The 27,927-nt window shown below is 38.4% G+C and overlaps 1 protein-coding gene across 2 annotated transcripts in view; it reads left to right on the forward strand.

The window, feature by feature from the left end:
- Positions 1–27,927, forward strand: part of LOC131240628 (protein ILITYHIA) — a 103,273-nt gene that overhangs the window by 42,962 nt on the left and 32,384 nt on the right. For both annotated transcript variants that reach the window (XM_058238970.1, XM_058238972.1), the window contains exons 18-30: positions 82–260; positions 3,173–3,475; positions 3,582–3,698; positions 3,901–4,002; positions 4,182–4,331; positions 6,092–6,256; positions 6,339–6,515; positions 6,680–6,802; positions 6,921–7,001; positions 7,132–7,248; positions 12,378–12,550; positions 27,518–27,595; positions 27,693–27,840. In XM_058238970.1, the coding sequence (XP_058094953.1) occupies positions 82–260; positions 3,173–3,475; positions 3,582–3,698; positions 3,901–4,002; positions 4,182–4,331; positions 6,092–6,256; positions 6,339–6,515; positions 6,680–6,802; positions 6,921–7,001; positions 7,132–7,248; positions 12,378–12,550; positions 27,518–27,595; positions 27,693–27,840 (1,913 nt within the window). The remainder of the gene's footprint in view (positions 1–81; positions 261–3,172; positions 3,476–3,581; positions 3,699–3,900; positions 4,003–4,181; positions 4,332–6,091; positions 6,257–6,338; positions 6,516–6,679; positions 6,803–6,920; positions 7,002–7,131; positions 7,249–12,377; positions 12,551–27,517; positions 27,596–27,692; positions 27,841–27,927) is intronic.

Raw genomic sequence — 27,927 nt, forward strand, 5'->3', positions numbered from 1 at the left:
ATATTATTTTTTCTTCATTTTCTGTTCCAGGTGAATCCGTAGTTTTATATTGTAAGCCAAAAATATTTAAATGTTAAACAGTTCAAGGAGACAAAGTTAAGTCTGCAAAGGAAGAGGCACGGGAGTTGCTGCTTAGAGAGGAATCCTCCATCCGTGAAAAGGTTAGTTGTATCCAGAAGAATCTCTCGGCCATGCTGATAACTCTCGGGGAAATGGCCATAGCTAATCCGGTATTCACACATGGTCAACTGCCTTCGCTGGTATGCACGTGTCTGATCACCTTTTCTTTGTTTTATTTTATTTGGTTTCACTACTAAGGTTTCTTGGTAAATCCATAATCTTTAGGTTATGACATTTGTTCTATTTACAATCTTTATGCATGTACTGTGTGCTGCTGGGAATGCTTTTAGCCAAACTCATTCAATAATCTGTGGTCGGTGTTCATGTTTAACAGAATCTGCTTTCAGTATTGCTATCAGAGCATCAAATATTTGCATATTATTTATATTGATATCTTTTTTCTACCGGCTCAGTCCGTGAACTAGCATTGGCTTTCTCACATGCACTTGTACTCCTGTTATTGTCCTGCATTTTCTATTTCTGAGTTCTTACATTAAATACTCTGAACTAGTGTTGTCAAAATCAGAAACTGTAGCTGAATGTGATGTCGAAATCATAATCTGCATTGGAACTGTAAAAGGATGGCTTGATTTTTGAGAATCTTGGCTTCTGAAGAATACTACAAATTCTATTCTGTGATATTACTCATTTTTCTTGGTTTTTAATTTTTATTTCTATTAAGAGTTGTTCCCAAAAAAATGCTATTATGGCCATGGTCATTGTCATATACTTATAAAAGACTGTTACAGAGTTGGTTTATTTCCACGCTAACAAAAACCAAAATTACATAACAAGTTTAATATTGAAAAATTGCTGTTATTATGTGAAGAAGTTCTAAATCCATTATGTGAGAATCTTGGCTTCTGAAGAATACTACAAATTCTATTCTGTGATATTACTCATTTTTCTTGGTTTTTATTTTTTTATTTCTATTAAGAGTTGTTCCCAAAAAATGCTATTATGGCCATGGTCATTGTCATATACATAGAAAAGACTGTTACAGAGTTGGTTTATTTCCACGCCAACAAAAACCAAAATTACATAACAAGTTTAATATTGAAAAATTGCTGCTATTATGTGAAGAAGTTCTAAATCCATTATAACCCTGTAATCTGAATAGCGGTTCATCCATCATAATTGATTAGTAGCTATTGTTATATGACAAGTAGATCATAAGTTTATCAATCCCTCACGTAAAGGTATTAACTGCTTCGAGAATCAGTTTCCAAATTGATGCCAAGTACTGAAGCAAAGTTCATAAAGTGAAAGCTTTAACTAACTGTGGAAACGTCACACGTCAGATTCTTCAATTAGAACTCAGACTGAGGGTAGGATCTGAAGAAGATAATGATCATGTTTTGATCATTCCATTCCTAATATGTAGAGACTTTCTTCTAGTGATTGGAAGAATAATGCAGCAGATCCGTTATCAAAGTGCTTCAGATCACTTTTTTTTTGTGAAATTATCACATGCATTACTTTTGGAAATCTTGGGAGCAGTAATTTTATGTTTCAGGTGGCCCTTGAAAGATGCTCTTAACATTTTGAGTTCATATGTTTGACCCAGTTTGGGAGGAATTCCCATGTGCAAAATTTACCCCGTTTTCCATACCTCTAGGCTGCTATCATTAAAAAAAGGAATTCCCATTTGCGTTAAGACACATCAGTTGGTGGAGACACTTACCATCGCTGATAGAATTCTAACATAACCAATGTTCCCAATAGATGTGTCATGTGCAAGGCTTCAGGAATGAACCACATTTTTGCTAATTGTGATATTGCTAAAGAATTATGGCATACATTTCTCTTTTTAAGTTCTTTGAAAAAATACTCTCCTGTGTGTTGTTTATTTATTGAAGGAAAGAAACAATTGTGTATTTGATGGTTGAGCTTCGTTCACTCAAGGATCGTCTTTTCACACGAAAGGTTCCCTTGTCAATTGTTCTTTATCATGTAAGGAGTTTAGTGGTATTTCAGCTTGGGAAATGTTAAGTCTTGGAACAACACTATTTAGATTACTGGCTAGTCATTGCAGGTGAATTTCCCTCGGGCAGCTATGCTCTTAATTTTTGCAAACTGAATTTTGATGGCACTTCCAAAACGCTAACAGTGAATGGTGTTATGGTTGGGATCCTCTGGGATTGGCAGGGGAGCATAATTTATTTATTTTTTTGCCCTGCAGGGCTGTTGGTCACAATAAAGTGAAAGATAAAGCCATTCGAGAAGGCTTTGGATCTTCTCAAATTGCTATGATGGTCCTTCAATAATTGAAGTCAAGTCTTTTTTTTTTTGGATCTCTTAAAATTTCACTGAGCAATAGTGGTTGGGTTTATCTTTATGTGCCTAGGCTTCACTTTCTAAACTAAACCTAGGCTTCACTTTCTAAGCTAAACCTTCTTTTTTCTTGGTAGTGGGTGAAGCCAATGCTCTAGAAGACTCGTTTGGCCGAGGGGAGTAGGCTTCTGTTATCTGTATTAGGAGTTGTTCTCTTGGTCATAAGCTCTTCCATTTCTGTTAATAGGAGTCTCAGTTATCCATCAATGAAAAAAAAAAAACAATAACTTGTTGGAAGCTTGGGATTATTAGCATAATTGTGGCCATGTTGATCTTTGCCCTACCCATGCATGTCTTCCTATTTCTACACTTTAGAAATGAATTTTGACTTCCAATTGGTAGAGTAATAAAGCCAGCTGATATTATTTGGTCAATTTGGAATAGCTGTTTGGGAGAATGATTGTTCAGTTTGTGACAGACCAATGCAGAATTTCTAATTATTATTATTATTATTGGTTGGATGCATAATCATATTTGGGGTTTCTTTTATATGTAATGGTTTTGCATTGTGATGCTCCGTTGAATAGTTGATTTTTCAGTCATGATGCTTTGTAATGGATACAAGCAATATTCTCAATTTATATGAGCTGGTTACCTATTACCTTGGAGAACACATATTTCTGTAACAAAGAAAACAAAAAACGAATCAATGATTGTACCTTTTCTTTCTTCCTTTCTTTCTTTCTTTTGGTGCAATAACTGCCTTGAATGATGACAGGTAAAGTTTGTTGATCATTTGCTGCGTTCACCAATAGTGAGCGATGTAGCATTTGAGACGATGCTGAAGCTTGCAAGATGTCTAGCGCCCCCTCTATGTAATTGGGCACCTGAGATTGCTGCTGCTTTACGTATAATTGTGACAGCGGAAGTTCGTATTGTGTGGGAGTTAATTCCATTAGTTGGGGAAGGGGAAGTCCAAGAAAGGCCAAGTATGGGTCTTTTTGAAAGAATAATTGCCGGCCTTTTGATATCCTGCAAAGCTGGACCTCTTCCAGCAGATTCTTACACTTTTGTATTCCCGGTACTCGTCTAGTTTTTGTTTCATGTCATTAAAGTTGTTTAAGCCATAGTTCATTATTTTAGGTTGTGCTTGTCTTCTGTTTTACAAATATCCTTGTTGTTGCCAGATTTTGGAGCAGATTTTGTTGTCATCGAAGAAAACAGGGCTTCATGATGATGTGCTTCAGATTATTTCTCTGCACTTGGATCCTATACTGCCTCTTCCCAGACTTCGAATGCTATCAGTTACACTTTTTAACCTTGTGTCTGTTCTGTGCATTTTTGCTGCTATTTACATATTTGAAGTTTGTCCCTATCTGTTGTTTGCACGTGGGTTCTTGGCTTTTCACTCATGTCTGCAAAGTGCAAACACATGCGTTTGTTGTTTCTCTTTTCAATATAAATGGTTAGGGTCTTGTTTGATTTCATAGTAATTCTGTTTTGCAGGTTCTTTTTCATGTTCTTGGTGTTGTTCCGGCCTGTCAAGTGTCAGTTGTACCCATGTTGAATGAATTATGTCTGGGTCTACGACCAGATGAACTGGCACCAGTAACTTCCATCATCCATCTGTTTCTTTTGCTTTTATGATACTTTTTAATAGAATCTAGAAACATAGTTCTCGTATTACTAGGAGCAAATATCAGTGCATGCATAACACCCCAAAAGAGACCTATATTGTTTTTATGATACATCAAATATGACTGTCTTTTACATAATCTTGAAAACAGGCACTGTGTGGAGTATATGCTAAAGACGTTCATGTGAGGCTTGCCTGCTTAAATGCCGTAAAATGCATTCCTGCTGTTTCTGGCCGTTCCATTCCTCAGAGTATTCAGGTTGCAACAAGCATTTGGATTGCTTTACATGATCCGGAAAAGGTCTGGCACCCTTAACCCTTTCAATCTCAGAATCATAATTAGAAAACTTTGTTTGTCAAAGGCAAGCTGTACTGCTTCCATGGGCTGCCATTTTGCTGTCCGTTCCACTCACACACATTTCTGGTCACTATCTCATGTCCTATTCCATTAACAGTTGTTTTAACCTATGGTTCTTTATCTCCTTTGTTTTATATTCTATTTAATAGCTCTTCCCTATGAGGTCCATTATCTTTTCACTATCAATTCAGTGGAGTATATCTTTATTTGAACAAAATTCTATATCTTCATTGTGACTTGCTATTTGTTCTTCTAGTTTCTCTCATTCGGGCTGTTGGAGTATTCTTTATCATTCATCTGGTTTAGCTGAATTTCACAATTTATTTACTTGAATCAGTTGTAGCCCCTAATATACTCTCCTTCACAATCCACAATAAAGGTAGTCAAACATTTTGGAAGATTATATGATTTCCATTTGCTGCTTTGAGGTGGTCAGCACGCCTTTCTGTTCAGAGTCAGATACTTATCTGATTATTAGTACTGTGATCTTGTTAATCACAACATGGTTGAAACTTTGACTTAATATGAATTTTGTAATTTGCATATGTTTATGTTATTCTAGGTATGCTTGGATGCTCAATTTTGGTGATATGTAGTGCGTCCTGATTTACCTTGATATTCCATACTCAGTTTGTTTTAGATCAATGGCTTGCTAGTTTTCCACTTTTATCAGCAAAAAAGTTTTTCTATCTTTTTCATTTAATATTTCATCTTTAAAAAAGAATTTCCTTTTCTATGTCTTATTTTCGTGTTTAACTGCTTTAGCTTATTCTGTTTTAGGAGGAATTATTTGTGATCAGACTGTCATCTTACGAGTGCTGCTGTGGATGGTGGCTCCTCAGGAATCTCGCAGATTCGAGGTTCTTGGCTTAACCCTTTGATAGATGGGCTAGATATAGACATACAGGAGAAATATTCCTGAGTCTTTAAAAAGCCAATGTTTTAAGGGCTAGGAGTCTTACAATTTGGAAGTGTTTTGGGTCCAAATTTGAGGTCTGGGTCGATGTAACCAGGGAGCCACACTTTTAAAAAAAATGGTTGCATTTGTTGGCCATGGTCTTAGCATTCTCAATCTTTTAGGCTCTTAAAGGCACTTTGTTTCTTATTTTGATCTTTCTTATGCCTGATCTTGTTGGCATTAATAATGTTTCTGAATTGTGTTCCAGATTCCAAAGCGGACCTTTTGTGTTAATCCCCAATTTTAACCTTTAGATGTTTTGCACTGGTTCTGCCTTATGTTAGCTAGAATTCATCTTCCAATTATTGTCCTTGAGAAATTGATAACCAGAATATTTTGTATTTGAGGTGTGTATACTGCTGAGGCTAGTCATTTGATTGTTGTCATCTTTGTGAGCAGTGAATGAGGTTGCCGTTTTACTAGCTAAGGAGGGAGAGTTGTTTTTTATTGTTCGTATGTTGCCTTTCCCTTGAGTTGTTTTGCTTGCAGTTATACTTTTCCTTTTGATTATTTGGTTCTTTAATGTTGCTAAAATAAAAAAGGAGAAGAGAGTGCGTTGTTATGATGATGCGTTTCTCTTATGTGAAACTTTGACACCATTTAGATTTGGCTTCTTATTAGCTTTGTCCGTATCTCCTTTTCTGGTATTTCCTGTTATTTTGGTGATTGAAGCTTGAGAGTAATGATAGTAGTTTTACTTTCTTAATTTATCACTCCACCTCTTAACTTGTCAAAGCATTCTCAGTCTGTTGCAGAAGCAGCGGAGGATGTATGGGACCGTTATGGGTTTGATTTTGGAACTGACTATTCGGGTATTTTTGATGCACTTTCTCATATCAACTATAATGTTCGCATGGCTGCTGGGGAGGCGTTAGCTGCAGCTTTGGATGAAAACCCAGACACCATACAAGTTAGTATTTGGATAACTTTTTCATCTTTGATTGATATCAACTAATGTTATGAGTCTCACAAATTTTTTTCGATACCTGAAGGAAACACTATCAACTTTATTTTCTTTGTACATCCGCGATGTTGGTGCTGGAGGAGAAACTGTGGACCCTTGTTGGCTGGGTAGACAAGGGATAGCTTTGGCTTTACATTCTGCTGCTGATGTATTGAGAACTAAGGACCTTCCTGTTGTCATGACATTCCTGATATCACGAGCCCTGGTAAGCACTGGACATTGGGTTCTGTGTCTAGATTCCTTGGTTACTGTTGAGTCGAACTTATTCTTGTCTTATAATATGGTTATTGGAAACTCATGCGCTCTTTGCAGTTAATATGAATGTTTTCTGTCAAAAGAAACAGCTAATCATGGCATTCTTGGCTGCAGGCTGACCCTAATATGGATGTCCGGGGAAGAATGATTAATGCTGGCATTATGATTATCGATAAGCATGGAAGAGATAATGTTTCATTGCTTTTTCCCATCTTTGAGAACTACTTGAATAAAAAGGTAGGCATTTTTTATTGCTACTGTTTTTGGCCAAAATATCCTTCATGAGTGTCTTGCTCAGAGATTCACACAGCTTTATATTATTAATCATACGGTAGCTTGATATTCTTGTTAATAGGCATCTGATGAAGAAAGATATGATTTGGTTCGTGAGGGGGTTGTTATTTTCACGGGAGCACTGGCAAAACATTTGGCTAAGGTCTGGATTATTTATTTATTTATTTTTATAATTGTTGAGCTTCACTAAAAAGAAGAAGAGCAAACATAGAGAAAACTATACAGACGCATGGCCTCCTATTGATAGCTTGACTATTTCTATTGTGGAGCAGGATGATCCAAAAGTTCATTCTGTTATTGAGAAGCTGTTGGATGTATTAAACACTCCATCAGAGGCAGTTCAACGGGCGGTCTCAAACTGCCTATCGCCATTAATGCACTCAAAACAAGTAAGTTATCATCATAAGCGAAAAGCTTATAGTTATAAAAGTTAGCACTGCTTTGTTTGTTAACTTTGTTTGGGGTGTGCTAGTATCTCTTCATTGTTTTTTTTTTTTTTTTTTTTTGAATGGTGTTGATTTTATTAAGAGAGGCTGAAGCCCATTAAAAAAAACAACTCTGACCAAGAAATGGGAAAAAAAGGAACATTGGCCAAAAGCCTTTAAGGCTGAAACCTAACCCAATACATCTGATTTAGCCTTTCTAAAAATTTCCAAAGCCTGCCCACTACAGTTCCAAAAACACTGATTATAACTTTCCCCCTATATTGACCAAATGCTTACCAACATAGAAATTCTCTAGATTGTCCCCCTTTCTTGCCCACTCCACCATACCAAGATGAGAAGAAGCTCTCAATTGAGCCCGACAACACCCACGACATTGAACCAATCAAAGAAATTATATCACAGTTCCTTAGCATAAGGGTAATGGATGAATAAATTGTCAACCGACTCCTTGTTTTTCATATACGCCACACAAACGTTTAGCTTAGGGGTGTGGTGTTTGCCTTGTAGGAGGGCCCTTTCGGAGTCCGAAGTCGACCAATTTATTGACCTTTTGAAGATCTTGCAAGGCATTCAGCCCTCCCAATAGATAGATGACTCCCTTCTTTGGTCGCACTCTCCCTCGGGCATTTTCATATCAAAATCTTTCTAGCAAATCATCAGGAACCATAGTTCTCCCTCCATTCAAGGATTCCTCTACTTCTGGTTGTACAGAGCACCTCCAAAAGTGTCTGCTTTTGTTTGGATCCTAGCTAGACGAAGAACTCTCACAATGGACAATCTTCAATAGTGCGGAATGATGCTTCCAAGTCTCTGTCATCTACGCAAGGGCGACTCAGAATCCATTTCCCGTCTATTCCTCCATTGCTCGTTTGCGGCTAAAATTTGATCCTTTGCTATACGAGTTCAACCTTCCCTGGGTGATGCTCAAGTCCATTACAAGTCTACTTTTTTCCTAGAATGAAGTTGAGTTAGGGTCTGATCATAAAGTGGTGTGGCATTTATTCCTCACGTTCACTCTTTGGGCCATTTGATTCGAAAGGAACAAGTGTTGCTTTCACACTTTTTTTTGCTTCCTCGTCAATGGTGTTTGCTCATATTCAAAGAAGCGTCGATGATTGGTTTGCAAAGCTCTCTCTCAAAGACAGATCGATCATCTCTCCTCTTCCAGATTCACTGCTGCTCAGCTTCCATCGCTTGGTAGCCCCTTCTTGGCTCTTTACTCCTTGCCAGGATCTCTTCTTCCCCTTTGGGCCTCTCCGCATCTTTGCTCTTTCATGGATTGTATAGTTTTGTTTAGGTTTTCCTTTCCTTCTTTGTATAGCTTCTCTCTCTCTCTCTCTCTCTCTCTCTCTCTCTCTCTCTCTCTCCCCTTAAAAATAAAAAAAAAAAATCTTTTTAGCCATTTGCTAGGTTTGTTTTTTTTTTTTTTTTCTTTTGTTTTTGTCTGGTTTGTCTTCTTTGGGCTTCTTTCGCTCCCTTTTTTAATACAAATTTTAATCTTTAAAAAAACATGTTCAGAAGCATCCAAGGTGTGCAAAAATGGTTACATATTACAGCCGATATGCAATGATAATGGCTAATGCCGTTACATGATACAGGTCCGAAACGGGGACTCCCACTTTTTTTGGACATTAATGATCGTTACGAAGCAGTAATGACCGTTATAGGGCCTACTGGTTGTTACGGTCCCTGTAACAATTACGCTAGAGAGAGAGAGAGAGAGAGAGAGAGAGAGAGAGAGAGAGAGAGAGAGAGAGAGAGAGAACCTCTTTCTTCTTTCTTCCTCCTCTGGTGCCCCCCCCACCCCTCTGTTTTTTTTTTTTTTTGGTTCATGTTCTCTCTCCTTTAGAAAAAGGAATCGATGCATATAAATTTTTAAGTACTCCGCGGCATATGCCACGCAGTGCACTTGCATTGTTTCATTGCATGGGGCCCACCTTGATTTATGTGTTGTATTTCCATGTCGTCCATCAGTTTTACCAGTTCACTTTAAGGCATGGTCCCTAAAATAAAGGAGATCCAAATCTCAAGTGGACCACACAGTAGGGTTTGAGTGGCCATCGTTAGAACTTCCTAGGGCCCATTGTAATGTTTATTTGCCATTGAACTTGATAATAAGGTCACGTAGACTTGGATGAAGGGAGAACACAAATAGCAACTTGATAAAAAAGAAATTGGTGTCAAGAAGTCTTTGATGTTGGGAATTGAATCCCTATTGTGTGGTTGACCTGAGATTTGGATTTGCCTCATTTTGGGACCATGCCCTAAAATGATGGACGACATGGATATACAACAAATGCATCGAGGTGGGCCCCACATTCAAGGTGTCACTCACCACACACTCACTTGTGGTCCACCTGAGATTTGGATCTGCCTCATTTTTGAGGCCATGCCCTAAATTGAGTTTGCAAAAAGGATTGATGGCATGGATATACATCAAATGCATTGTGGTATGCCTCACATTCAAGGTGTCACTCAATAGTGGTCCACCCGAGATTTGGATCTGCCTCATTTTTAGGACCATGCCTAAAAAAATGAGTTGGCAAAATAGATTGATGGCATAAATATACAAATACATCAAGGTGGGCCCCACGTTCAATGCCTCACCCACTAATGGTCCACCTATGATATGGATTTGCATCATTTTTTGACTGCGGCGTAAAATGATTTGGCCAAATGAATGGGCAACATGGATATACAATACATACATTGAGGTGGACCAACAATCCCAAAATGAAATTGTTTGAACGATTTGAACTGCTAATTTTCAAACATTTGTTTTTTAAAATATGACCATTTGCTATTTTTCATTCTGAACTGTACCGATCCATTAGTGGGAAAAGTGCCAATAGATTGCATGAATTTGAGGCTGGAGTCCCCTCTCTTTCCTTTTTTTAAAAAAGATTGAATACTATTGAAGGATGCAAAGGGCAATCCAAAAGATGAAATAGAACAGGAAGTGCACAAAAACTATACGAAACAAAAGAAGGAAAAAACAAAAGAAGAGAAGAAAAGGATAGAGAGGTGAGCCTCTCTGTCTCTCTCTCTCTCTCTCTCGCTCTCTCTTTCACTCCAACATCCCAAGGGGTGGGGACGTCCATGGGCTCTCTCTCCCTTACCCCTAGGATAGGATCTATTCAGGAGGAACTATGGTTTTAGAGAATGGCACTAGTTATGGTACTCACCCACATAGACATTGATATATGCCTTACACCATAAAAAGGTGATTGTCCTATCCATGGGCCAAAATTGACCAAGTCTCTCCTCTAGCCTGTGACATAAACTCTTGACCTAAATCTCATACCAGTCTAAGAGGTGGACCACAAGACCTCAACCATCGGATTCCATCAAGTGCGATAAAATAATTTTAACAGTTAAAAGAATAGGTCAAAGGTTAAAAACCTTCAATTAAACTATTAAAACCTTATTAGGGCTGGTCCTAGCTAGAAAAGTACTTGATAGTCTGATGACTAAGATCTAAGCCACAATTAAGTTCCTCGAGGTAACCAGAGGATCCTATGTTGGAACATGTGGGCTACTTATACTGAATCCTAATGCATGCTTCCAACCACACCTATATATATGTCAGTAATGTAACCTTGCGGGGTGGGCCAAATCACACAACACTAGGACCATGGACTCCCGACACGACCTTAGGTATAAGGACTAGTCAAGGCTAGCACATGATCAAGTCAATCCGATCTGGGTATGATGGGCCTCTTAGTTCAGAGACTCAATGCAATCCTCCAATGCAAGTGCTTAGCTAGGCCCAAACACAAGAACCTGCACACTGTGGACACCCACATGCCTATGGTGTTTGGCGTACAAAATATTGTTGAGCTTGATGGTGGAGACATTCCATTCTAACTCATCATCAGTTCCCTCACACTCAATACACATGTCATGGATTGCCAAATCCTGTTATGCTACAATGACCATGGAATTTGGGGTGCTTGGATTCATGAAGCACAACTTTCCCTTGGCCAGTGTGTCTAAACACACATTCCCCTAAGGCAGAGGAACCCCTTTCCTTTAACCCACAAAATTACAAATATTTCAGTCTTTTCGCCCATTTAATTATGGCATCAAGATGCAAACCAAACGCGCATGGTCATCAATATCTATGATTATCACATTCATTACTGGCTTTCTAGGGCGCATTATACGGACACAAACGACCAGTTGTTTGTTTGTCTCCTCCACTATTGGCAATTTTGAAATTGATGTGTCTGTTCCTCGGGGAATCCCTGGCCATCAGGCATAAGTGGCATTGCCCACAATAATACTAGGGTCATCAGGTTGTCTTCTTTGGACCCATCGGTATCAAAGGCTTAAACTTGGTAAAGGCATTAGCCCTTCGTTAGGTTGTGAGATTGGCGGTCGAGATTCAGTTGTCTCTGGAGATTGTGGAAGGGGACTCTTAGAATGTGATTAAGTTGGCCTCATCTATAGAGCTTCCCCGGAAGTCGGTGGATTTATTAGAAGTTCCTGATCTGTACATTAATCACATAAAATCCTTCCTCCCTAGAGAGGCTAACAATGAGGTGGATGAGTTGGCAAAGAGGGGCGCTGTTAGCGTAACTCTTGACTTGGAATAGAGGCAATGATGACTTTCTTGTGCTTGGGATTTGCTTTTGACTTTTTTCCCTCATTGTTGTTGTAAGCCTTTGAAATAGATCTGTGTTCTCGACATAAAATTTCATTCATCAACAAAAAAGGAAAAAAAGAAAAAAAAAGGAAAAGAAAAGAAAAAAAAAAATAAAGAAGAAAATAAGAACAGAAGAACAAGAAAAGAAAAAAGATTGTCATTTGCTTACATAGGTAGTGAAGCTGTTAGATTGTCAATATGTTAGGTAAAGATGTTGTGAGATCGCCTGTTTTGTATTGGGGACACCCCCTTTCTTAGATGTGTTCCTTATCTTATTAGTCAAGCTTTGGGCATTCATGGAAGGACGATGAAACCACTGTAAATGGATATGTGACACTAGAGACTGGTGTTTTGGATTGTTACATTTTATTAATTCTTTCATTAAGTTAGAATTCTTCTTATTTGCTCCTTATCCTTGAATCAGGAAGATGGTCAGGCACTTGTTTCCAGGCTGTTGGACCGATTAATGAATAGTGAAAAGTATGGGGAGCGTCGTGGAGCAGCATTTGGACTTGCTGGTGTGGCTAAAGGCTTTGGAATTTCTTCTCTAAAGAAATATGGAATTGTTGCTGTGTTACGGGAAGGTCTGGAGAACAGGTTCGTTATCTTTCTTGGACTGAAAATGTCAGTGTTGGCCATACAAACGAGTGCCTGAATGTTCAGTCGGGACGGGGAGTGAGTTTTGCATACCAAGTATGCTAGCAGAATTCTAGTGCTTGGTTATTCTGAAAAGAATCACTACATATAAACCTAGGCGCGTATGTTGGTTATTTATATTTTGCCGTTGGTCATAACGTGAATTTGAGACCCTTCGAAGCAAGCTGTAATTTGTTAGTTCTCTCTATTTATGGATTAGATGTGACCCGAATTCAGTGAACTTGTACTTCATAAGACTTGTCAGTTTGTGAGGTGGGTGAACTTTGAACTGTTATTACATTTGATTGGTGTTTAGTGGAAAATAATGTATGCACTTAGTGCCTGTATGGACCTTTATTTCTCAATCACTTATTATTTGCCTGCGTTTTTGCGTCTTTCATTCTTTATTTACATAAAAGTACTCCACAAGTTTGACATCTTGCTGCTAACTTTTTTCCTTTTATCAAGTATTGGTTGACACCACCAGCTATTTGAGTGTAAATATCTGTAGGAATAATGTGTGAATGCATTGTAAGTTCTTTGAGTTTAAAAGTTCCTTTTCATCAATGTAGCAATTTTAGTTTTTCTCAACTACATGCATTGATACTTTCGGACTGTGATATTCATTTGTAAGATACTTGATCAATGGATGTTGATGGTATTGTTACAAACTGTTTCTTTAATCCTGACTTCCATTAGATGCTGGATAAGTATTTTTGTGCACATAGCCATTCAAATCCTAAATTTGCTTGGTCATGCTGTCATAGGCCTAAAAACACATCTTGCTTGCATCGATACTTTGGTCATCACTAGAAACATAATTCATAAATTGGAGGTGACAATATTTTTTTAGACTCCTTGCATGCTAATGTCCGTTACCTTACCTGTACGCGTTGAACACATCAACTAGCTTCAAGTTTGATACCTATGCTATTTTAATGTCCTATTGTCTTCCATTGTAACCATTTCCCTTTACTGTAGTTGTTTTATTGCATGGGGTGAATTGTCACAAATTGAAGTCCTTGTGTCTACAAGATTGCAGTTAAACTTGTTGTTCTTAACACTGAGTCACCGTTTAGATGTGATGGGCACACCATTTTATGGGTTTCTTTGACATACTAATTGACTGGAATGTTGCTGAGTTGGAGCTCACCATTTTGTGCCTTTTACATGGATCTAAAATTAGTAATGCCACCTTTTTGTGCTTTATGTTTAAAAAAGCAATTCAATAACAATACATGATATAGGAAAATGACTCTAGAGGTTTGGCTAAAAAGAAGGGATTATGTGGAGAGAGGTAATCACAAGGATTGGGTTCGGGATGGTGAGTTAGGGGCTTTTCTCTATATAACGTGCCATGTTTGATGAAGGCGGTTACTAGGACTCCTAAGTTTAAAGAGGGGGTTTCCTTCAACCTTGGGGATGGTGGGTGAATTCGTTTGTACGAGGATTTGTGGATAGGAGGAACTTCGCTCCATGCGGAATTTTCAAGATTAGCTCGGCTATCTTCGAAAAGGAATATTAATGTGGCTTGTTGCTTCTCTTTTAGCAGAGATGTAGTTGCCTGGCCTTGCCCCTTGGTAGCAAATGACTTTATTAGGCTCCCAGAGCATATTTACTATTGTTTTCCCTCCCTGGATGAAAGGGACGTGATGTTGTGGCATAAAGATAGGTGAAGTCGCTCTTTTTATAAGTTTCTTTGGAAGGTCATCGTCATAAGAGAAGATGGTTCACACACCCTATATTTGGTTCTATGGCACGCCTCCTAAGGTAACGACTTTTGTGCAGTTGGTAGGTAGGAAGTGGGTGGTACAATTGACAACCTTCAAAGGTCTTTGGTGCACCCCAACATTTGCATGATGTGCATGAATCATGCTTAGTCAATCAATCACCTCTTCATTCATTTTCCGTTTGCTTAAAGGGTGTAGGTGAGCCTCCTGGCCCTTTTCATTTTTTCTTAGGTGATGTTGGGGTCTATCAAATATCTTGCATTATCTTTAATGTTAAGAGGATTGGTATCATTACATGTATCGATGACTAGGGTAATGGAAACGTTTATCTATATCACTGATACTCGGAATAGTATTGATGTCTGAGGAAAACATTAGGAAACGTTAGGCAAAAAATGTGGAATTTTTTTAGTGAAACTTAAAGAGAGATTAAAAGATACATGTAAGAATCAAAAGATTACCAAAAACAACTATAGATAATAAGGTTACCTTTTTTAGGGGGCCTAATGAATGTTAACAAAAATTCAATATAAAATAGATATATAAATTTTGTAGCAATTAATTGATTGAACAATACTTAAGGGTGTACACGAACCGAGTTAGCTCAGTTAACTCGCTTGACTCGACTCGAAAAAGCTCGATTCGACTCGGTTCGAAGTTGAGTTCGAGCCAAGTCGAGCTGATTTTTTTGAGCTCGAAAAAAATTCGAAGCGAGTTCAAGCTTGCCCGATCTTGACTCGACTCAGATCAAACCCCTACTCGAATCGAACTCGGATCGAACTAGTTCGGTGACTCGGTTACTTGATATTGATGTTGCTCACCAAGTGTTTGATGAAATGACTCAACGAAGTGTCGGTAGTGGCAATGAAGGTATGTATATGAAACAAATATCATTTTTTCTTGATTTTGATGTTGCCTAGAAGGTGTTTGATGAAAAAACTTGTAAACAGCTGCTGCTGTTTTACACACAATGAGAAATTGAAAGTGCACAACATGTGTTTGTGAAAATACCTCAGAGGCTCGATTTCGGCTCGAACTGGCCAAGTTGGTGACCGAACCAAGCCGAGCTGACTAGTTAGGCTCGAAGATCGAGCCGAGCCGAGTTCGAGCTGGGGTAAGCTAGGGGTTGAGCTGAGTTGAGCTGAGGCCAGCTCGACTCGGTGTACACCCCTAACAATACTCATTAATGCATGAAATTTCCACATTAATTAACCGTGAAAAACACTTTTTCCGAATATAAAAATGGAAAAATTAATATTTCACCCCTTTTTGATAGGTAATCTGGGCTTGAACCTGAGACCTAAATGTTGAAACACACCCTGTCTACCATTGACCTATGGACTTGAACCCAAATTTCCCCCATTTTTCACTAAAATGTTATTTCCATTGTTATCCATGTTAATATTTGGAAAAAAAAAATGAAAAAAGAAGTTTGATTCAAAAAAAATATTTGAAAAAAAAATTGAAGTTCCTATGATTTTTTTTTTTCCACCTTCGAGTTTTGGCCTATCTTTGTTTCGAGTCGAAATTTCTACCCAAATCCAAAGTTTGATTCCATAAAAACAAAGAGTGATAGGAATCACCTAAGGAACAAAATTCCAACCTCCTTGCCCCCCCCTTATTAGATTGGTAGCAACCACTTTTGGACAATATGGAGTTCCCCTCTTTATTAGATTCTGAAGCAAACATGCTTGAAATACTGATTTTGGTGGAGGAAGTTACAATGACAATGGCTTCCTTGGATAGAGACAAGGCCCCTAGGACGGATGGCTTCCATCTAGCCTTCTTTTAGATTTTTTGGAGCGGGGTCAAGAAGGATGTAATGCCTTTGTGAAACAGTTTTTCGAAAGGGGCAATCCATCAAAAGAATTGGGGGCAACTTTCATAGTTATTATCCTGGAGAGAATTGAAAGATTTCAAGCCCATTAGTTTCCTAGGGAGCCAATATAAGATTGTAGCAAAAATTCTGGCCTCTAGATTCTTAGAAGTTTTCCCCTCCATATCAGAAAATCAAAGCGCATTCATGGCCGGACATTAGATTTTGGATTGTGCTTTGTTAGCACATGAATATATAGATTCAATACTTAAAGAAGGTAAAGCAGGAATTAGTGTTTTAAATAGCTACACTATATAGCATGTAGCTTACACTATGTAGCATAGGCCTTAACGCTATGTAGCTCATGAAAATAGTTGAAGCTGCGTGTAGCCTATGATACATGATAATTTGCATGTGCTTGACACTACATAGACTATGCTATACGCTACATAGCTTACAATTCAAGTTATTTTTCACTACGACATGAAAATCAATTAATGTTTTCATTGATTTGTTACATTTTTTTATTTTCAATAAAAATTAGTTAATCTTTTTAATGCTTTTAATTAAAATAATATAAGTATCAGTATTAAATCAGTTTTGTTGCTTTTTCTTTACTTTTATATTTATTGATTACCCTTTCCTATCACTTTAGGTTGGGTTTGGTTGCACTAAATATCATGAACTTTTATTAAATTTCATTGTTAATCAGAGTCTAATTAGGTGAATATCATGAAATTGGTGCAACCAAGCACAACCTTAATGAAAAATCCAGAAATAGGGGTTAGCTTATGCTACATGCTATGTAGCTTACGCCTCACGCTTTAGAGGCACGAACACTAAGCTACACACTATTCGCTATTTAAAACACTGGTTGGAATAGTTCGTAAACTAGACCTTGAGAAAGCATATGATCACGTTGACTAACAGTTATTGGATTACATGTTGGGTCAGCTAGGGTGTGGCCGGAAATGTAGATTGTGGGTTCATGAATGTATCTATTCAGCTTCATTATTGGTGTTGGTCAATGGATCCCCTAAAGGGTTTTTTAAAGCTTCTAGGGGGCTTCGTCAGGGTGACCCATTATCCCCATTTTTGTTTGCGGTAGCTGCGGAAGCGCTTGGGAAAATGCTTTTGAAAGGGCAGGAAGTGGGGTTATTTTGTGGATTCAAAATATCAGTGTTTGGCCCCTTGATTACTCATATACAATTTGCGAATGACACCATTCTTTTACGAGAGGCGGATGTAGGTATGGTTGACAACTTGTCAAAAATTATCAAATGTTTTGAAATCATTTCGAGTTTAAAGGTTAATACCTTGAAATGTAGGATGCTTGGTGTTCATTTATCGGAAGAAGAGGCGAGGCGTGTCATCATGCAAACCTTTTTGGATGTCGAGTTTGTTCTTTTCCTTCTTCGTACCTCGGTTTGCCTTCATGCATTTGGAAACCACCAAAACAACTTCAGGATCCGATAATCAAACGCATAGAGAGGCCGTTTAACCTTGATCAAAGCGGGCTTCTCTAATAATGGCGCTATACTCGTCATTATTTAAATGGCCCAAGTCGGTATTGGCTTAGCTTGAAAAGTTAAGATGCGACTTTCTTTGGTGCAGGAAAGATCCCAATTTTTATTTTTTCCACTTGTTTAAGTGGGATGATGTGTGCAAGCCATGGTTGGAAGGGGGGAGCTGGGTTGAGGATCTTGGAGCACATGAATAATGCTTTGTTGGGTAAGTGGATGTGGCACTTTGTTTCAGAAGAAAATAGCCTATGGAGATGTAACGCCCTGAAAATCGGGGGTCGATCATAAACTCAACTCCCGAGTTCCAACGCATCACTTATGCAACATAGATAATGATGATTTAATTTTGTTCGTGTTAGTGCATTAAAGATGAATGGGATTAAGCCAAAACAACATATCACACTCCAGAGACGAATAAATTTACGCAAGCGGAAGACTGTGATTGATAAATATAACGTATAAGTTGTTGTAAATCTCCAGAGTGTGAAAATGTCACCAGGTTAACCATATACATGTATACTCCCAAAGTGATCAAAATGAATATACAAGTGTGTCTCAAAATACAGAACAACAGTGCAAGGGCATCTAGTTAGTGTCCCTGTAGCCCCAGCGATCAGGACACGGCTCACATGAACCCGCCCGATAACTGCATGTAGGAGAACGCCTCCTTGTCATCCTCGAAGTCTGGCATCGCCTAATGATGCATGCCCTCGCCTGCACTCCCTCAGCGTCTTCATCTTATGGCGCGCATGGCAACCACCCGAAAGTGCTCTTCCGCGCCAAAGCACATGCAATGCGGTGCATGCTCATGTTAGCCAATATTTAATTAGATTTATTCATACAACAGTTTTGGGAAACTAAGGTACCTCCCTTGTATCATTTTTCAAATAATGATCCATTCTAGGGTCATCAGTCCTAGCTAGTCTTATATGATGTTGCGATTCTAGGTTGCTACAAAGGGCTCGTCACCTGATCAGTGTAGGCCTAGTTTATACTCTAGTTGCTACGGAAAGGCTCGTCTCCTCAATGCAGCCTCAGAGTATGCTCGAGGTCACTACAAAGGGCTCGTCATCTGATCAGTGTAAGCCGACAGCTCGAATACAGTGTCCCATACCATCGTATTCGGCTCACGAGGTGGTGTTGCTCACTGGTCACTACGGGGAGGCTCGTTGCCCTAACGTATGCCGATAGCTTGACCACGATGTCCCATACCACCATGTCCGGCTCATGAGTCTTAGCGGATCGAGGTACCAAGGTTAACGGAGTTTCCACCGGTGAGTTTGGTACCTTAGGTTCAAGCAATAGCGTCCATACATGGTGAACATACATCGGGTCAATCGGGTTACGTGACGAGCTCGACTGGTACGAGCGTACGTCGAGATGATTGACATGAATTGCGTAAGCACTCCGTGTGGCCTAACCACTGTCGACAAACTCCGTACGACTCGGATTCCTCGAACACATCTGTTGTGGCGAAGCTAACTCAGCCACTCGTTCGGGAACCGTTACCGATAGCCTGGACTACGTAGTAGTCCCAAACGCATGTAAATATACCAAGATAACACATGTGGTAGGCATATTAAAGTTAAACAATTAATTCAAGTAACGTAACCAACTGAACATTTCACAAAATACAAGGTAAACATACTTTGCACAAATGCATTTCATGTTAAATCACACTAATTTAATCTAAGTTACATGAAGGGATATATACACATAGCTAAGGTAGTTAAGAATCTCACCTCAACACCTATATAACATACACTTTACTAAATATTTACTCATCCAGACATTTTCACAAACACTTAGACTACACACATCAACATACATGACGTATGTTGATCACAACATGTATTAGGGCAAATCCTTTCACTAAGGAGTTGTCACGAATACAACACGCATATATCCACGACGGATAATCATGGCAAGCAGGGATTCAAATTCCATACTCATTCAATCATTTCCACAAACACTTAGACAACACACTTCAACTTGCACGGTACAACTCAGTTATAAGCTATATTAGGGCAAATCCTTTCATAAGGAGTTGTCACGAATTCAACAATCACATGTTCATGGCAAGCACAAAACTAAATTCCCGACATATCCCGTCATATCAACTTACACATGGAATAACCTATATTCAACATAGTTCATATATAACTGTAAAGCGAGGAAAACAGCGTATCTAACATGTGAAACGGCAACCCAGTCGGTTATAAATCATTAACCGACATTGAAAGCCTTGAAAACCATAACCTATACGTTTATAGTTTGCACCTTTCGCTGGTAAACTCGTAACGGATTCAGTTTGAACACTCCGCCTTCGTCTACGGCACAACGGCAACCTATAGTATGAAATAGGTTAGCTATTTCATCACATACCCTATTTGAATCCCTAAAACAGATTAGGGTTAGGATTTCTTACCCGAAAATGGAATCAGAATCGCCGGAATAGCGATACGGTAGTGGTAGCTAAGCACGTGGAACGGCGAGATTGAGTCCCGAGAACAATCTCCCACACTCTCTCTCTTTCTCTCTTTCCTTCTCTTTTCTCTCTCTTCTCTCTCTAGGGTTTGCAAATTCGTATGTGAAGGGAGAGAGAGGGTTTAAGGCTCTTATGTAGGCTCAAACGTGAGCTCAATGGCCCCAGGGCCATGGTATACTTATGTTATAGCCAAAATCCATTTGTTTCGGCTCAACGGAGCACTTCTGGAGGCCCCTTTTCTGCATGCGGTCGGACTTAAGCTCCCTGACATTGGATCTAGGTCAGGCTTAGTTTTCGGTCCGATTGAATTTACAGATCGACCCCGGCGGTCCAGTTTCAATTCAACGGTCACCGGTACTCAATCAGGGCCACAAGTGCACTGACATGGGTTGGAAATTTTTCCCGATCCGAGGGTGTAATTGGGTTAGATTCTGAGGGTCTGAATCCTTAGATTTGGCCCGTAAGTGAGACGACTCAATTCACTTAAGTTTCAGTTCTCTTTCTAAAGGTATTCGTGTTTTTCACAAACTTTGCTCCGAGCTCAAGTTGTGCGTTTTTGGATACTATTAGGACTTGATTTCTTAGGTGGTAGTCAAGTCCAGCAAGGCGGTCATAACCGTATGGTTTCGTCGTAATCGGACTTTCGATGGGCGGTCCAGGTCCGATACAGAGTTGCGGTGTGCTCCCGAGAGCAACTGGGATTAGAGATTGATCCTAAGTTTTACGGTAATGTAGCGGTAATGATTCTGCACGTTTTGGGTCTTGCAGAGCATATTTGAAGTGATTAGTGTTAATTTCACAAGTACTCTAGTTTAGCACTAGCTAATTCTCGCCTAATTTCTAAAGGATTTGGTCCTGAGTGATTTCTGCCTAAAGTGAAACTCGAGTCTTTGTACGGATTTTTCGGAGACGTTACAGGAGACGAGGGGATCAAGGATTCTTCACGCTCCAAATCTTCAGCTATATGGAAAGCAATATTCCCAACGGTTTCAAAATTCAAAGAAGCCGTCACATTTCAAGTGGGGGATGGTACCTGTATTCAGTTTTGGGAGGATTGATGGATAGGGGATATCTTGCTCAAGGAAGCCTTTCCAAACCCAGCGCTTTTGGCTACGAACACGGATATCTTGTTGGCTAGTTGTTTCTCAAGATGTGGCGAGGAGCTAGTGTGGGTGCCTCCCTGCCGTAGAGGATTATTTGATGAGGTGGAGTTCGTCGCTCTTCTTGACAGATTGAAAGGTGCCAAGATAGACGATCAGGAGTCATATTCGGTAATCTGGAGAGGGCCTGACTTAGAAAATTTTAGGATTATCCTTCTACAAGCTAATTTCCTCACCCTTGGATCCCTCTTGCCACAAATTTGGTTTGGAGATGGTCTCCGACGAATGTAGGGCTTTGTTTGGTTGGCGAACAGAAATAGGTTTCTCGCTGCGGATAATTTGCAAAAAAGAGGTATGGTGCTGCCTAATATTTGCTTTCTATGCATGCGAGAAGTTGAGTTGGTGGATCATTTATTCTTCCATTGTCCGTATTTGAGGAACATATAGGAGGCTATTCTCTCATTTCTCAATGTGAGTTGGGCTACTCCATTTTCCCTCTCATATTTCTTGGCATCTTGGCACGGATGCGGTTCGGTAAACATGGCAAAGTGGTTTGGCGAGTGGCGGTTATGGTAGCTATTTGGGCCATCTAGGGGGAAAGAAATAGGCAGTGCTTTAAAAACAAGAATTCTGAAGTTTGGATTATTGGCAAGGTGAAGGCCTTGGTGGTTGAGTGGGCTCTTGGCTTCACTCATCTTGACGCCTGTGTTATTGTTGCTATGTTGGGCTTGTAATTTGCTGTATTCTTTTTTGGCGGTTTTGCTTGGTTTTCTTATAAAATCATTAATTCTCCATTATTTTTTTTTTTTGCTGATATTATAAAAAATATCAATGATATTTGGAAAATTTTAAATCACCAAAAGTTTTGGTATCACTGATCTGGCAATACTGGTAATATCTACTATCGATAATGTCATTGATGTTTAGAAATTGATTGGCTTGGCACGGTGTTAGGGTTGGCAAAGGAGGGTGATGTGGCAATTAATATTAATGGCAGTTTTATGGGCTATTTGGGGAGAGATGAATGTTGTTTTCAGGATCTGAGTGAGTTAATGGTAGAGGTGGTAAGAAAGGTCGAGATTGATGTGGTGGAATTAGCCTCTGGCTCAGAGGCCATTGAAGTTTGTAATCTTTCTTCTTTGTTTGGTTAAAAAAAAAAAATCTTAACTTTGGCTATATTCATTGAAAGACTGCTTAAGGTAGAAAACTGTCACCGGGTTATGGGAATGGGTACTGTAGACTACTTACTCCAGCACACCTTACATGTGAGGATTATTCAGATTGCTCAAGTAGAGGCTAGAAAGTCCATGCAATATGGTTCCTCATCATCATCATCATCATCATCATCATCATGTCCTTGTTCCATCTATTTGGGGTCAGCTTCTCATGATTTGCTTGGGAAAAGTTTGATGGCCGATTGCCATTTGAGATCAACCCTTCCCTCATACTCTAGCTTGGGAGGAGTTGATGTTTTTAAGGAACTATTTCAACCATATACGATCAACATAGTTTCATACACAAATTATGGTTGTAGTTTTAATTTTAGGTGATAAATATTATTATCATGGGTTGGGTACGGCATGCATAGTATTATATTGTATGCCTACTACAATGAAGTACTATTTAGAAATACTTAATTTGAACCAATTATAGCTTAATCCACAATTAAAGCATCGGTTACCAAAAATATTATCTGGACCGCAAATGAACATTGAACGTGCTTGCTTGGTCTTGGTGGAAAATGTAGGGGGTGTCATACTCTATTCACTATATTCAGTGTTTTAAATATCGACAATATCGGCCGATATATCCCACGATATATCTTGTATCCCACCAGTGTGATACAAAACGCACAAGTAGTGTGATATGTCCCACATGTTTGATCTGGTGAGCATTTTCGAATTTCGATCATTTTATTTTCTGTAAATCATATTAAATTAGTGTTAAATTGTTACAAATCCATGATTGTTCAAAATTTGCATGGAAAATCATGGATTCGGAGTTTCGATTTCGAGATTTGGAGGAGATGGACCGAGTTGTGGAAAAATTTTAAAAAAATAATAATAAAAATTTCTCACAAATCGTTTGCAATCTTCGTGTCTAAGCATCAATCAAACATGTAACCTAATCTGGTGATTCTTCTTTTACTTTTGAATGTATTGCTTGTGTTTCCACATGTCTTCTTGCATTTATAAATTATATGAATATACATTGAATATACTTGCATTAATTCAGTTAGACACAACATAGATTAGGACCCCATAGAAAGAAAACCTATTATGTGTACTTGATTTTTGTAATGTTTTGATTTATAAGTGTGTACTGATGTCTTTTTTAACAATCACGAAAGTTTCATTGAAAAATTCAACCAAATTCCCAATGTTTCCCCATGTTTCCAACAACAACGATACATTACACGATACAACCGATATATCCCATGCGATGACCAATACATATCCATATCCCAAGAATGCGATATGTAACGCGATACCGATATTTCGAACACTGACTATATTATCTTGAGAGCTAGTGGCAATGTCACACTCTATTCACTATAGGGCAAACATGCATGGCTTTTTTTTTTTCTTTTCTTTTCTTTTTTCCTTCACTCTAAAGAGTAATAAGTAATCTATCTTGTTATGCTTCAATCTGCCATGATATATTACATGACTGGATTTGACCTGCATTGGACATTGATTATCAACATTGATAAGTGGTCTACAAGAAGGTCAACATAAAAAATCCTTTCAAAAATTACTTGATCAAAAATTTTCCATTGTTTGATCTATCGTACATCTATATATTCAACCTCGGGACATGTATTCTTCTTTCATGATATCTGATTTCTTCCTAAGAAGGTAGAGGTATAATATATAATAATGCTATTCTTTCAGTATCTATTGAGAAAACTTTAGCAGTCGATGCTGTCATTTATATTTTAGAGCATTCCTTTTGTTGTTACATTTGTGGTTCCCAAGGTTTGTGCATGTGCTGGGTATTCTACAAGTTCAATGAGTTATTCATTTTATTTTTGTGGTGATGGATCACTTTTCCATAGTGGCTCCATTGCATGTAAGAAAACATGTTTTGTTGACCATGAATGATACAATCATATCCAAAGTGAGTTTATATTATTTTAATGCTTACAATACACGCAATAAAACATGAATGACTCAACTAAAAACTAAAAGGAACAAAAATACATTGGTATCAGATCTGTGTGCACTTACAAGCTAGCTAGAAGTCATCGTCCCATTTCATGTCTCTACTAAAATATATTTATACTTATTTCTGGTTTTTTTTTTTTTTTTTTTTTTTTTTTTTAAATTAATTTTTCCAAAAAAAAAAAACCCGAGTATTGCCAATCTTTAGATCAGCCTACATCTCATCAACATATATATTTTGTACACTTAAATTACGATTTAAAGCATGAAAGTTGGGGTGGCAATATGTTTGTTGGCACGGCCTTGTAGGGACATGGTTGGGCCCCTAATGTTTGGTCGAGGCTGTCCAGGCTTAAAATCTACGCTAGGTGTTCGGGTTGGGCTGGGCCTAGGCCAAAGATGAGTGGCCTGGCGTTTCCCAGCCCGTTGGCCTGACCTGATTATCAAGCGGGCCACCATTATACAAAAGTGGGGGATGGTTTAATGACACTTGTAAGTGGTTCCCATTCATCATACTTGTGTAGTTCAAAGACACTCGTTGTATCTGTGTCATGTTTCAAAGATCCAAACTGTTTATATGATGTGACTCATCATAGATGGAGGATACTCAACAAAATTCTTCTATTGAATTATTTCAAGAATTTGATCGTTTAATCATTTCACTACAGGGGCTAGGCCAGGGCATTTTCAGCCGATTAGGGCCAAGGGTCGAGGCTTTGGGAACTAGTGCCAAGCTAAGGAGAAATTTGGCCTTTTCAACCCATTATCACCTGTAGTGAAAATGGAAGAAATTTGGATCTACCCAGTTTCTTTTGTATTGCACCTTTAAAATCGATTTTTGATTTTTTTTTTTTTTTAGCGTACTTTTCAAAAAATAAAAAATAAATCGAATTTCTTTTTCTTTAAATCCATGTTAGTGCATGAAACTCACATGTAGATATGGATTTCTACTTGTTTTCTTGCTAATCTGTTGAAAAAGAAGGGAATTTAAACAACTCTTCTCACTTTTGGTCTTCTGGCCTGAGTATGCTCTCCAGTCATGATTTCTCCATCAAATTCGTATTTGGATGAGAGACAGCTCAAGTGGAATTGTTAAAACCTTAGTTAGATGAGCTCTCTACCAAGGTGCCACTCTTGCTTTGGATCATGCTTTGAACTTGAACCATCCTTCCAGCTTCCTAACTGTTTAAACTTGCAAATACCTTGAAATAGGTGATCCCCTGCTCCCGCTTCCTTTCGCACATTTTGCAATTATATTTAGAGCACTTAAGTGCATTTTTCATAGCATTGGTATTGTTACATGTATTGCTGGCTGGGAATACGGAAACATGGATTGATATTGCCGATATTATTGCTGGTACTCGGAAATGTATCGCTGACTGAGGGAAACAGCAGGAAATGGTCGAATTTCTCAATGAAACTTTAGGAGATGCTAAAATACACATATTTGTATATTTAGGAATCAAAGAATTGCAAAAAAGACACATACGTAATAAGTTTCTCTTTAATGGGGGTTTAAAAGCATGTATCGCTGACTCAGGAAAACATTAAAGAAACACAGGGAAAGTGGTGGAATTTTTCAATTATACTTCAGGAGATGTTAAAATACACATATTTGTATATTTAAGAATCAAATAATAGTGAAAAGGCCGTATATTTGCATATTTAGGTATCAAATAATAAGTTTCTCTTTAATGGGACATAAAAACATGTATCGTTGACTCAGGGAAACATGGGGAGAATGGTGGATCCATCCATCCATGCATGCACATACATATGAACACACATGCATGATCTATCTGTCCATGCATGCATGCGTACACACATACACATAGACAAACACACACATCTGTCCAACCATCCATCCATCCATCCATGTATACAGCCGTCCATCCATCCATCCATCCACGATCCATCCATGCATGCATACATATGCACACATACAAACTTACTTTTTATCATACAACCATGCACCCATTAAAAAAATTCAAAATGGATTTTTTTCCTTAAACAGATTTTTGGTGATATTGATACATTGGCAATATTATATAAATATTGCTGATAAATTGGCGATGCGAGTGACACCTGGCATATGCACTGTAAAACATATTGGCTATATCGATGCATTGGTGATACTTAGCGAGCTGATAATTGGTATTTCTGATACTACTAGTGTTATCGGCATCTGCCAGTTGGAGGTACATATAATAGCAGAGATATTATCGATAAATATTGGGAATACTCCGAACAATGCTTAAGAGGCACAATCTCCAAAATAATTTGGGCAAAAATGGAATTGTCTTTTTATCTGGATATTTTTAATTTTCTGCTGAGTTTCATATTGTTGGCCAGTGATACAGAAAGTATTGGCCGATATGTTGGCCAATACACACGATACACTTAACACCGGAGGGACTGATGCAAATCGTGATAACTTCACGTTGTCATTAGAATGTCTTGCGAAAGGTTAGATTGGATTGGAAATTAGAAGGGGCTGGGCTTCTTTGTGTAGTTTAGGACAGTGGATGTTTCGTTTTATTTTTATTTTAATTTTTTTTATATATAAGTATTTTAGGGTTAAGAGGAACTATTATTGTGACTGTTTTAGTAAAGAGATGTTAGTTGCTGTCATGGTGACATGAGAACCTCTCATAAAAGATTTGGATAGTTGGGAATTAAGTGGTGCTGGGATTTTTAAAATTTTTGTAGTTAAGGAGGGTTGAAGTTTCAATATGTATTTGATTTTTATGTTTAAAAGTCTCGTTCTAGAGCTGGGAGGCACTATACTGTTTTAGTAAAAAGAGGTTAGTTGTGTTAGGAAGTTACTATGGAATGATTGCCAGGGTTCTTTGCTTTTGAGGGCTGAAATTTTCTTTTAGATATTTTTGAGGTTATTCGTTTCTTATTTGCATCCTTTTGCTTGAAATTTATAGATATGTGCATCATGAAATTGATGCCTACTGACTTAGAGTCTATCCCTCTCCCTCACGACAATGATGCTAGAATTGATGAACGTAATTTATTTGTTTTGTATTCCAGACTAATTCTCATACTTGTTTGTTTGTTTGTTTGTTTTGGGTTTTTGGGTTTTTTTTTTTGGATTCTAGGAATTCAGCAAAATCCCGTGAAGGAGCTTTACTTGGATTTGAATGCCTCTGCGAGAAGCTTGGTAGACTGTTTGAACCGTATGTGGATAATTTTTATTTTTATTTTGGAATGAATGGTTGGCTTCCTTCCCGCATGAGCTTTTCATATTCTGATTTACTTTTTGTTTGTTTCTAGGTATGTAATCCAAATTTTACCCTTGCTTCTTGTCTCTTTCTCCGATCAAGTTGTTGCTGTACGTGAAGCCGCAGAATGCGCTGCTCGTGCAATGATGTCTCAACTTACTGGACATGGAGTGAAGCTTGTCCTTCCCTCACTTCTTAAGGTGCTTCCCATGAATATATTCTAGTAATTGCTACGTTGGTTCCTTCAAACTCTACATCCTGATTGGTTCTTTAATAGTCTTTCATAT

The sequence above is a fragment of the Magnolia sinica genome, chromosome 3, assembly GCF_029962835.1.
Source record: "Magnolia sinica isolate HGM2019 chromosome 3, MsV1, whole genome shotgun sequence".
NCBI lineage: Eukaryota > Viridiplantae > Streptophyta > Magnoliopsida > Magnoliales > Magnoliaceae > Magnolia > Magnolia sinica.